The sequence below is a fragment of the Cyprinodon tularosa genome, unplaced genomic scaffold (assembly GCF_016077235.1).
Source record: "Cyprinodon tularosa strain WSP-4 unplaced genomic scaffold, ASM1607723v1 ctg21, whole genome shotgun sequence".
In the NCBI taxonomy this organism is placed as follows: domain Eukaryota; kingdom Metazoa; phylum Chordata; class Actinopteri; order Cyprinodontiformes; family Cyprinodontidae; genus Cyprinodon; species Cyprinodon tularosa.
This window is the reverse complement of record NW_024038778.1, coordinates 82,823-96,018: the sequence shown is the minus strand read 5'-3', so window position 1 is coordinate 96,018 and position 13,196 is coordinate 82,823. Positions and strand designations below refer to the sequence as shown.

At 37.9% G+C, this 13,196-nt stretch overlaps 1 protein-coding gene across 1 annotated transcript in view; it reads left to right on the top strand.

Moving 5' to 3' along the window:
- The window catches only part of LOC119783708 (voltage-dependent T-type calcium channel subunit alpha-1G-like), a 139,415-nt gene that overhangs the window by 61,630 nt on the left and 64,589 nt on the right, over positions 1 to 13,196 (top strand). Inside the window, exons 10-12 of the mRNA XM_038285347.1 lie at positions 4,709 to 5,055; positions 8,354 to 8,505; positions 8,898 to 9,083. Of these exons, the coding sequence (XP_038141275.1) occupies positions 4,709 to 5,055; positions 8,354 to 8,505; positions 8,898 to 9,083 (685 nt within the window). The remainder of the gene's footprint in view (positions 1 to 4,708; positions 5,056 to 8,353; positions 8,506 to 8,897; positions 9,084 to 13,196) is intronic.

Below are 13,196 nucleotides of genomic sequence, written 5' to 3'. Positions count from 1 at the left end.
GACAGAGGACTTGGGAGATTCATCATTTTATGCTTATGCCAAGTTTTCTGCTAGAAGCTCTTTGGGAATCCCCTCATTGGTGCCAAAATCCTATTCAATGCCTGTTAAACTGTACTAGAATACCCTGCAAAAGAAGTCATTGCCTCTAATAGTTTAATATTTAGGGATTTTATATAATTGAGGTGGACAAATAAAATTATGTAAAGTAAGCCTACAAGTCTCTTCTTGTTTTAAACTTTAAAATCCTACCTTTTTATCATAAGCGTCGTTAGACCTATTTAAGGGTGGCTTCAGTCATCCTTTCTTTGGCATTAGCCACCCTATAATTATTTTGCGATTTAAAAAAAAAATATTTTTTTTTTCTGTATTTATTTTTTCCTCATATTTTCCCAAAACAAATGCAGTAAAGCACCGAATAAAAGCCATAAAGAAGACAAGTTAATCTGAACAATCATAGGCGTAACTTCCTTAAGGACTGGTGTGGACATGTCCCCACCAATCTTGACCAGTAGGGGGACAGTCCCCACCAATATTTTGTACACGTATGGTGCTGTGTATATCTGATTAAAACCCCATTCATGCCGCTCCTCAGAAAGAAAATAAAAAAAGTTCTCCCCGCTGCTCACCGAATAGCCTATGATGGGTTAACGGGTCGGGTTGCGGGTTAAATATCGTCGGGTCGGGTTCGGATTTGAATTGAAGATATCCGCGGGTGACGGGTCGGGTTCGGTCGTCATCCTAACGGGTTCGGGCGGGTGCGGGTTGGTAAAACTCGACCCATGCAGGTCTCTAAGCTACACTACATTCAGTATCGTTGCTATAGAAACAGACAACAGCGCCAATATATCAGAATTATACTAAAACACACGCAAATAATTTCCCACATAAAAAACAGGACTTTCAGTCCATTACAGTTTTCCGTTTTTAGAGGGTTGTTTATTTTGCGTTTATTAAGTGATGGCTGTGGTATATTAGCTTTCACTGCTATAAGCTTTAGCAGCAGTGATTGATTAATTTAAACACCTGCTCTACTGATGGTCTATCGGAGTTAGTGTTTAGGTTGAACATAAAGAACACCTTTTATTTGAAGCTTCTTGTAGATACTGTTTTAATCCCGGCTTCACTTAAAACTTTTTCCTGACTTTGATAGTGTTGACATTCAGTAGCAAGCACTGCGCCCCTTTTTCTTTTATATGTACACGTACATTTAAGATTTAGCGTGTTATGATGACAACTCATGAGCAAGCTGCTTTTTGCAATCTAGCAGGAAGGTAAGGATAGGATCTTTCAGGTGTGACGTCACTCTGCAGGGGGTCCAAAGATAAAAGATTTAAACAATTTTGGCATTGGAATTTCAGATTTAAGGGAGTTAGAAAGTTCACTTAGTAAAAGTGCAAATAATAAATCTGATTACAGATTACTTTTAAGCTGGTTGAACATACTGCGACAGACTGGTGACCTGTCCAGGGTGATCCCACCTCTCACCCAGAACGTGGCTAGAGATATGCACCAGCACCTCCTGATCCCACTGAGGGATAAGGTTAAAGAAAATGGATGGTTGAACATAGTCCGCTCTCCCAGATTCTATCAAATCAGTATTGATACCCTCAGGGGCTGATTTAGGAAATTTGGGGCCCTAGGCAAAGACAGGCAGGGGGCCCCCTGAGAAGAAAACCCATAAAACAGACCCATTCTCCAGATAGAGAAATGTTAATAGAATAGACATTCATTATTTGTTCTAGGTTTTGTCCCTCTCTTCTTGTCCCTTTTTCCTCTCTATTTATCAGCGTTCTGATGGCATTTTAGCCAAAGGATTTTTATCAAAAACATAATTAATGTGCACAAATAAGGAATAGTTGTATTAACTATACATGTAAACAGAGTTTTATGGGGCCCCCAGAAATTTGGGGCCCTAGACAACTGCCTAGTATTGCCTAATAGTAAATCCCCCCCTTGATACCCTGCTGGTGGATGTTCTTGACAGAAAGACGGAAGTGCTTAATCATATTCTGCTTAAGGCCCCATAAGATCTTGTCCGAGTCTTAGTTTAAAAGTAAATTAATTTTAAAAAGTGACCTAAAATTGACGGTCAATAAATGTTCTACAAAATTGATATATTTATTTGATTTCTTTGATTTGTACTGTCTGTTTAGATTTATGTGATATTTTTTGCACAAAATATATAAGTGAATATTGTAACAGTTATGTTTTCAACTGTAATCATTAAATTTATAAATGTTATTCACATTTTTTTGGCTTTATCCTTTCCAACAAAAAAAAAAAGGCGTCGCGCAGGTAGCTCCCTTTCCTTATGAGCCGTCCCCACCAACTTTCAACACAAAGTTACACCCTTGTCTTAGACAACGCCTTAGCAGGTGCACTGAAAAAATATCTTCTAGGGGCTGAGCCACCCTTGTCTCTTAAACCTAGAGACGCCCCTGCTTTCTATGTAAATATATTGCCTAAAAGCCAAAAAGGTTTAAAGCTACACTGAAGTATCTTATTTTCGGCTACTAAATTTGTCTTTGTTTATGGATGGAAGAAGAAGCAAAAAGCAGAGGAAAGCTGCAGCTTTAAATTTCTATTTCTGTCTATTTTGTAGTTAACAAAGTTTTTTATTTCTATGTGCTTTAACAGCATGAAAACAGAGATATGTTGTGAAATCTGAAATATAATATGGAAATTAGTGTGTTTTTGCAAGACTTAGCCTAAATGAACACCCCAGTCAAAATGTTCCATAGTATCTGGCTTTATGAAAGAAGTTGTGAGCTGGTGTGCCCCAACAATCTTTTACAGGTACAGGTGAAATCATACTAGTACACTTAATGCATTTCGTTAATTTTAATTAATATGATTATATCTAGTTAATTTTAGTTTTATGGTTTTTGCCCATTGACTTTTTAAAAATTTTATTTCTTTTTCTCCTCTTCTCTATCCTGCTTTGATTTGATTTAAATGTACTGAAGCAGTTTGAGTACTATTACCTTAATTTAAATAGGTTCTGCTTGTGATGAGCTGTTTTTATGAATGTTTGGATGTTTTAAATCACTGTGAAAATTATCCATCTAGGTGTATTGATAAAATAACCTTGAATAGAAACATAAAAGGAGAGCAGCTATTTCAGAAGTCCAGTCATTATAAAGACAAGTTTATGTGAGCAAAAGCAACTTAAAAAGAATGCAATGTTATATTCTATATACTGATACTGCCATGCCTTTAGATTTAATACTATTGGTTTTATTGTAGCCATATACAAGAAAAAAAAGTTTATATTTCTTGTTATTATACACTCAGCACCCTCTTCTGACAGATAAAACAAAACATCTTGAATATACTGAAAATTTATTCAAAACAAAAAATGTAATTCTATACTCAAATACCTGAGTATTTAGACCCTTTGCTGTGACCCTTATATTTAATTATTCCCGCCCATTTATTCTGACCCTCTTTGGGATGGCTTTACTTTGCAGGGGCCAAGCTGCGTTTAATTAAACTGATTGGACTTGATCAGGAAAGACACACACCTGTCTATAGACCTTACAGCTCCAGTGCATGTCAGAACAAATGAGAATCATGAGGTCAAAGGAACTGCCCAAGGAGCTCAGAGACAGAATTGTGGCAAGGCACTAATCTGGACATGGATACAAAAGTATGGACCGTTCCCTGTTTAAAAAAATGCATTTGTGTATCACGGCATGTCAGGGGAGTCTCAAAAATCCACACACAAATGCAATGAATTTTGAAGACTACTCTTGTAATTATAATTGTTTATGGACCAGAAATACTTTTTGTGATCTCATTCTGTGCATGTGTGGATCTGGTGTGCTAGCGTGAATCGTTCTGTGCGTATGTGGATCTTGTCCTTTGTGTGTGTGGATATTTTGTGCTTGCATCGACAGGATGATTGATATGACCAAATCCTACCAATGGCTACACAGGCTGAGGGGTTAAAGGAGAGCATAGAGGTTCTGATCATGGCAGCACATGAGCAGACCTTGAGCGCCAGAGTAATAGAGGTCCACATCTACCATACCTGGCAAGATGCCAGGTGGAGGCAATGCAAAGAGGCCCCAGAAACAATCCAGCATCTCACAGCAGGGTGTAAGATACTGTCAGGAAAGGAATACTCGGAACCATAACCAAGTGGCTGGTATAGTGTACAGAAACATCTGTACAGTATAGAAACTGCAGACCCCGTGGTCAAAATGGGAACCACCTCCCAAGGTGGTGGAGAATGACGGAGCTAAGATCCTGTGGGACTTCCAGATACAAACAAACATAATGGCTGTTGCCAACCAACCGGACATTGTGATCATTTATATATATATATATATATATATATATATATATATATATATATATATATATATATATATAATATTCTATTATGGTCTATATGCTATTTGTATTATACTTATATAATATTTGTATATTTATTTCTGCCATAATAAGTTGAAGATGCTCTCTCTTTGCTTGGCTTTTCGGTTGTTCGTTCGAATTCATCAATCCTTCTTGAGGTTTTCAATGTCTCATATATCATTTTATAACCAAATTCTGACCTTTTTTTAAAAATCCATATTTTTTGCATCTAAATTAAAGTACCGGGACATACTGGGACTGTGGTTTCCCCCATCTGAAAAGGGAATGACTTGTACACTTTCCTGTATTTTTTAACGCATGTATCCCTTTCATCCTAATATGTTCACAGGTGGGTCTGCTGGGCGTCCCTCTTTACCTCTGCCAGGTGAAGCCCCTGGAGATTCATTGGTATGTCCTTACTGTGTCTACTACAACCAACTCAGCGAACATCCAAATGAGCAGCTAGAGGACCAGCACCATGGAATCCCATGCAACAGCGACAGCCCGTGTCACAGCGACAGCGTCTGTCATGGTGATCCACAGCAATCTGAGCCAAAAAAAAGACTCTGGCACTGCTGTTGGCTCAGACTCAAAAACAAGCTGGAACTTATCGTCGGCAGCAGATACTTCAGCAGAGGAATCATGATTGCCATCCTCATTAACACTCTGTCGATGGGTATAGAGTACCACGAACAGGTGAGCTGTTTAGATTGCTAGCATGTTTGTGTTGACAAGCACTGCTTGGTGCACATGTCCTTCAGACCGAATGTGACTCCGGTGTGATTGACGTGCTAATCGTCGTGTGTGAGAGAATCAACAAACTCCCCCTCCAATCAACACTTACAGCACCCAGCATATGGGATCACAACAGTAGTGTGTGGGCATGGCTGTTTGTGAGTGTGTGTTGGCACATATGAGAAAATGGGGATACTTATAAGACCTCAAGTGTTAATTAAAGCGTGACCCTGGGAAAGGAAAGAGACACTAAGCTGTGCGGTAATAGAGGCAAGTCGCTGGAGCGGGTGGGGGTGAAAGAAGTAATCAGGTGGAGGGGGGCAGACATGATTGGCTGAATGACAGCAGCAGGTTTTGGAAACGAGGAAAGATTTAATTTGACCTGCTTCATAAGTAAAATGACACACCTTGACGGCCATAACTTCCTGCATGACGAATATTTACGGATAAGAACTGGCTTGTTATATCTCATTCCTATGATTACAGGCTACTTAAAGTCCAGACCATCAAAGCTATGTGTGTACACAACTCAGTGCACAAAATTACTAAAAAAAAAACTTTTAAATGATCATTTCAAAGTCTCCCATCTAAATTTTTATATGATCATGCAATTGCCAGTGTATCGGATGTAACTGAGCATGCTCAGAAACCCAGCTGCATGTTAACACTGCATTGTTGGTTTGCATAAACTGTGAGAAATAATTCATAAAGGCTGTGTTCACTACACCCTTGCCTGTGATACATTCTATTCATGTATTTTTACTGTCAGAGCAGCAGCAGGTCCTGTTTATAAAATATCCAAAAACACAGATGCCTGTTCTGTGTGATTGGAAATGTTTTCTTCTTCTTTGTTTAGGGCCTCATAAACCAAGGGGATTATTTTATAAATGGACAAAAGATCAACGAAAAAGTGTATATTTTTATAAAGATTTTCCTCCCCTTGCATTAATTAGTTTGTCCTGATTTATCTTTCAGAACATTGATACAGGAAAATATTTACATAAAAAATGTTTTTACTTGTCTTGAGCAGTCCATAAGAGGCATTGGTTATCTATATTAGAACTCCAGTCACATCAAATGTGTGCGAGTAACCACATTCACACTGGAGACAGTTGTTGCTATTATGACCTAGTAGTATTTTCACTTAAATGGTGCCACGTTTGTATGGACAAAGCTTTCTTAAGTTGAACAGCAGAAGTTTGTGGGTTGTAACCATCCAAAAACCTGCCAAATCCTTACTGAACATGTTATCTTTTAACCCACGTTTAGTGTTGTTTCTTGGATTCATTTTTTAGGGATTTTTTCATTTTGTTTTGTAAAATTAATGCCATAGATAAATGATGACCAATGGGTTACGAATAAAGCAAACTACAGTGAAGGTAAAAAAAAAAAAATTGTGGTGCCAATAGATTTGACACACAATGTGTAATTTATATTAAATTAAAAATGGATTACTAAAAGGTTATTTTAACAAGTTTGAAATTGTTTTACTTCAGTAAAAGCTATTTTTATTTTAATGCATGCTAAACAAGTAAGTTACAATCCATGGTAGAGTTGAGAGGGGTTGTTGATGATTAAATTGCAAGAGGGAATACTAAAGCATAATGATTTAATTGTTACCAGGGGAGTGGCGGTGGTTAGGGCATAGGGCTTTGAATTCTGAGGTTGTGAGTCGATCCCCCACCCCACAGACTGCCACTCTGGGTCCCTGAGCAAGACCCTTAACCCAACATTGCTCCCCGGGCGCCGTACAATGGCAGCCCACTGCGCCTCAAGGGGATGGGTTAAATGCAGAGAAGTAATCTCCCTCTGTGATTATTAGAGTATATAAAATAAAAATAAAACAATTAGTATCCTTTAGAATTTATTTAAACATTTTTCTTTTAACAAACCTTTGGGTGTAAAAATTGTTTGACAATTTTTGTCTGGTACTGGAAGTTAAAAGAGTAAAAGTGCTCTCCAATCTTCTCTTGCATCATTTGCACTTCAAACAGATTGAACTTGCATAGGATGGAAGTCCTTTCCTTAGATTTTTCCAGCAGACATTGAGGTGTGCTCAACCTTCACTCTTGATACTCCTTTGGGTACCAGTTTATCAAATGGTTGGGTTTCTTGTATTTCTTAAACTGGTAACAACATCTTCTATTTACATGTTTTTTCTGGAATGAAATTCACTTTAGAGTCACGAATCCCATCCTAAAATGTATTTGTTGGATCTTTCAATTATATTGTGCTTTGCAAAATATGTTTTTTGCACCCTTTGGCTCTGTTTTTCGGGAATCATGGAATTGAATTTCACTGTTATGATGATGACTAACAGATATATTCCCCGTTTGCAAAAAGTAACACAATCCAGTAACTTCAGCATTGCTTCAATGACATTAAAGCATGGCTGTCACTTAACTTCCTTAGTCTATGCAAGAGCAACTCAAAAGTTCTGTTATTTGGACTGAATTGCTGTCCTTTGCCAAACATAGCTCTTAGTTAACTGTCAGTTTTTCTCAGGGACTGTGTCACAAATCTGGGGGTAAAATATGAATCCAATCTTAAATTTTAAGAAACAGTTCGGTCATGTTGTTCAGATTAGTTTTTATCAACTTTGGCAAATAGCCAAAGTAGAAAATAAGTAACCTTTTAAAAAATTTTATTTTAGAAAGAATAAAATAAAAACATTTTCATTCCCATTCTTTGTGTGGTCTTAGCACATGGAATATATTTAAAATGAAGAGAAGGTTGTTGTTTATATATAACAAGACATGGGAAAGTTCAGGAGGAATCACTTATTTTAAAAAGCTATGTTGATTTGTTATGACATATTTACCTCTATTGACGAATAAATAAGAAAAAAAGCGATTCCTAATGGTTTCCTTCTATTTTATGTCACTTATTTTCCCAGAAAGCCTCACTGTTCAAGTCATACAATATGGTCTAAATGTACCATGCTAAGAACTTTGTGTGCAGTCAGAATAAACCTCACCAAACAAAATGATCTTCACTTGATAAAAGGATTAAACTTTACTTCCCTTGTTTGTTCTTTTTTGTACAGCACCCACTTCTGAAAAGTCTGTCTAATTTCTAAGTCAAAGTGATAGAAATGCATAAAATATCTGCACTTTTCTGAAAACATTTGTTAAATACTGGCACACACTGAACCATACAAACTAACAATGGCAACCTTATGAACACCTTTGCTGTAAAATAATGGCCTGTTTCTCTTCTTTTGTTATTTCTTTCTCTCTCTTCATTTCCCTCCCTTTAGCCCCAGGAGCTTACAGATGTTTTGGAGATAAGTAACATGGTGTTCACCAGCCTCTTCAGTTTAGAGATGCTGCTGAAGATGCTGGCTCTTGGGCTCTTTGGCTACATCAAGAACCCTTACAACGGCTTTGACAGCATCATTGTCATTATCAGGTGTGTATGTTTTCAGTTAAATAAAAATTCCTGTCATTTATTCCTCTCCTTTTTTAATGGGAAATCCCTTTGATCGTTACTGCACAGCTTCTCAGATACTTTAACAGTGATGCTGACTTGGGTGCCTCAGCCAAATGGCTGCATATGATGTCCAGAGGGCCTGTGTTCACTCTGTTATGTAGCACTAGAAGCTGAATTATGAATATGTGTTTGAAGCCTTCCCATGTTTACTTTCACACTTCTCTCACTTCTTTTAGTAACTGGTGGACCATAAATTCAGTTTTTCAGTCACCATATGTGGTATAGAAAGTAATTAACTTCTATATTAAGAGACGTTTTGAATGTGAATTTGCCACTGGTAGATATTAATCTCTGTAAATTATGTATTGCAGTGTGTGGGAGATTGTGGGTGAGGCTGAGGGAGGCCTGTCAGTGCTCCGTACATTTCGCTTGCTGAGAGTTTTGAAGCTGGTGCGCTTCCTTCCTGCTCTGAGAAGACAGCTAGTGGTGCTCATGAAGACCATGGACAATGTGGCCACATTCTGCATGCTGTTAATGCTCTTCATTTTCATATTCAGGTATTGAAAAGCTCACTTGGTTTTAACTATGCAAAATTTTATTCACAGTTACAATTCTGTTCAATTTATTTTAGCATATGTGATGATAGCATATGTGTATTAACCCTTATTTCATTAGGTATATAAGATGAGTTTCCCAATGGAAGGATTATTATTACTCTTAAAATGAGATCATTAGATAATATGCACTTGAAATAAGCGATGCAGTTGTTTTTTCTCATTTTAAATGTAAATTATCTTGTTCCATTGGCAAAGTGTCCCCCACCCATATTATATTTTCATTATACTGTCACAAGTACAAGGCAATGAAATTAACTCTCTGCATTTAACCTATCCCATTGGGGATCAGTGGGCTGCCATTATGCAGGGCCTGGGGACAGTGTTGGGAAAGTTCTCTTTCTACGTGAACTAGTTCAAAGTTCAGTTCACACATTTTAAAATGAACTAGTTCAGTTCATAGTTCATAATTCAAAACCAAAAAATGAACTATTCAATTCAATTCAATTCAGTTTATTTATATAGCGCCAAATTCACAACACATGTCATCTCAAGGCACTTCACAGTTCAACCAGATCATAAAGTCAAATTGATACAAAGTTCTCCATCTAAGGAAAACCAGTTGATTGCATCGACTCATTGACTCAATACAATCCCTCACACTAAGCATGCTTGTAGCGACAGTGGAGAGGAAAAACTCCCTTTAAACAGGAAGAAACCTCCAGCAGAACCAGGCTCAGTGTGAGCGGCCATCTGCCGAGGCCGACTGGGTTCAAGAAGACGGAAGCAGAGACACAAAAGCAGCTGTAATAGGCGGCCCCGTCCAGGAAACACACAGCCAGGCAGACGAGCTCCGAGCCAGCTCCCATGTCAGAGGACGAAGAAAGCACATCCACCCAGTCACAGCACAGCTGATGTTTCTTTCCAGGATGACGTCACAGCCAAACAGGAACAGACAAGGCAAAGCTACTCTGAGGAAAAGCAGATAGAGCAGAAGGTTAGAGATTGAACTAACAGATTCTGCAGAATAGGAGAATAGAAAGAGAATGAAGCAGAATGATGAAATGGGGGTCCCTATGTCCTCCAGCAGTCTAAGCCTATAGCAGCATAACTATAGAGATAGCTCAGGATAACCTGAGCCACTCTAACTATAAGCTTTATCAAAAAGGAAAGTTTTAAGCCTAGCCTTAAAAGTAGACAGGGTGTCTGCCTCACGGACTAAAACTGGTAGTTGGTTCCACAGGAGAGGAGCCTGATAACTAAAAGATCTGCCTCCCATTCTACTTTTAGAAATTCTAGGAACCACTAGTAAACCTGCAGATTGAGAGCGAAGTGCTCTGTTAGGAACATAAGGAACAATCAGATCTCTGATATAAGATGGAGCTTGGCCATTTAAGGCTTTATATGTGAGAAGGAGGATTTTAAATTCTATTCTTGATTTAACAGGAAGCCAATGAAGAGAAGCCAGGATAGGAGAGATGTGATCTCTCTTTTTAATTTTCATCAGAACTCTGGCTGCAGCATTTTGGATCAGCTGAAGACTCTTAACTACAGTTTGTGGACTTCCTGATAGTAAAGAATTACAATAGTCCAGCCTTGAAGTAACAAATGCATGGACTAGTTTCTCAGCATCACCCCTGGACAGGAGATTTCTAATTTTTGCAATGTTCCTCAGATGAAAGAAGGAAATTCTAGAAACCTCTTTGATATGGGATTTAAATGACAGGTCCTGATCAAAAACAACACCAAGATTTTTTACTTTATTATCTGAAATCAGTTTAATCCCATCCAAATGAAGTGACTGACTAATCAGCTTATTTTTCAAAGACTCTGGTCCAAAGACTATAACTTCTGTTTTGTCTGCATTCAGAAGCAGAAAGTTAAGAGTCATCCAGGTTTTTATGTCTTCAAGACATGCCTGTAATCTATGTAATGGGTTAGCTTCATCTGGATTTATAGACAGATATAGCTGGGTATCATCAGCATAACAGTGAAAATTAATCCCATGCTGTCTAATAATTCTACCAATTGGGAGCATGTATAAAGTAAATAGAATTGGTCCTAGCACTGATCCCTGTGGTACTCCACAGGTAACCTTTGAGCATGTTGAAGATCTATCATTAACATGAACAAACTGAAATCGATCAGATAGATAAGATTTAAACCAGTCTAATGCTGTTCCTTTAATTCCAACAAAATGTTCAAGTCTTTCTAAAAGAATATCATGGTCAACTGTATCAAATGCAGCACTAAGATCCAACAGGACGAGCACAGATACAAGTCCATTATCTGAGGCCATGAGAATATCATTAGTGACTTTCACCAGAGCTGTTTCAGTGCTATGATGAGCTCTAAAGCCAGACTGAAACTCTTCAAAAAGTTCATTATGGTGTAAGTGATCGCAAACTTGCTTGGCAACTACTTTCTCAAGAATTTTGGATAAGAAAGGAAGATTGGATATAGGTCTATAATTAACCAAGTCATCTGGGTCAAGAGACGGTTTCTTAAGCAGAGGTTTAATTACAGCAACCTTAAAAGCTTTAGGTACATATCCCTGAAACAGAGATAAATTAATCACATCTAAAATGGAGGAGGAGATCAAAGGGAATGCCTCCTTAAATAACCTGGTTGGAACTGGATCTAACATACAAGTTGAAGGCTTAGATGAAGACAATAATTTTGCTAATTCAGAGAGTTCAACTGGATCAAAGCAGTCTAAACCCGGTTCAGATTCCATGACTACCTCAGGTACAATCGCGGATAGAGGAGTGCTTATGATCTTATTTTTAATAAGATCAATCTTATTTATAAAGAATCCCATAAAATCATTGCTGCTAAGAGCAGGTGGAATGGACGGTTCAACAGAGCTATGGCTCTGGGTGAGTTTGGCAACTGTATTAAAAAGAAATCTAGGATTATTCTTATTCTCCTCTATTAATGAGGAGAAGTATGCTGCTCTTGCTTTACAAAGGGTCCTCTTATACAGCAGTAAACCATTTTTCCAGACTAGGAAGGACTCCCGCAGGCCTGTGGAGCGATATTTTCTCTCCAGTTTCCTAGCATTTTGCTTCAAAGTACGCAGCTCTGCATTAAACCAAGGAGCAAGCTTTCTATTTTTAACGGTTTTCATTTTCAAAGGAGCTGCATTGTCTAAGGCAGCACGCAGAGAACTAGCAACCCCATCAACAAAATCATCAACCTGTGAAGGGGAATAAGCTATGCTTTTGCATTCTGCAGCACTGCTCAGCGACAAAGAGGAGAGAGAAAGTGAAGCAGATTCGTTAAAATTTATAACTGCACTATCTGATAAAGATCTACTAAAATGTAACCTTCTTTTGGGGGAGGAGAACTCTGTTAAAGTAATCCTGAAGGTTATTAGAAAGTGGTCAGAGAGGACAGGGTTGTGAGGAAATACTGTTATTTCTTCACATTCTATGCCGTATGTCAGCACAAGATCCAAAGTATGAAGATGAGAATGTGTGGGACTATTCACATTTTGAACAAAGCCAATAGTGTCTAAGATAGCATTAAAGGCTGCTCTTAAGCTATCGCCTTCAATGTCAGCATGGATGTTAAAATCTCCCACTATGATGACCCTGTCAGTTTTTAATACCAAATCAGAAAGGAACTCTGAAAACTCATCTAAAAATTCAGAGTAAGGACCTGGTGGACGATACAAAGTTACAAAAAGAAGAGGTTTTCTTGCCTTGAAATTTGGATCAGGGAAATTAAGGGTTAAATGTTCAAAAGAGTTGTAGGTATTAACTGTTTTGGGAGTAATCAGTAAGTCAGACTGGAAGATTGCTGCTACTCCTCCTCCTCGCCCAGAACTTCTGGGTATGTGAAAATTTAAATAGCTTGAAGGAGTTGCCTCATTTATGCTCACATAATCCTCTTGCTGCAGCCAGGTTTCTGTAAGGCAACACAAGTCAATGTGATTATCACAAATCAAGTCATTAACTAGCAGACTTTTAGAGGAAAGAGATCTTATGTTAAACAGACCGCATTTAATTGTTTTAACTTTTTCCCCAATTGGAGTTATTTTTATTTTAATTAGATTATCATGATTTACTCCTTTAGGAATATTTGCTAATTTATTAGATTTTGGTCGTGGGC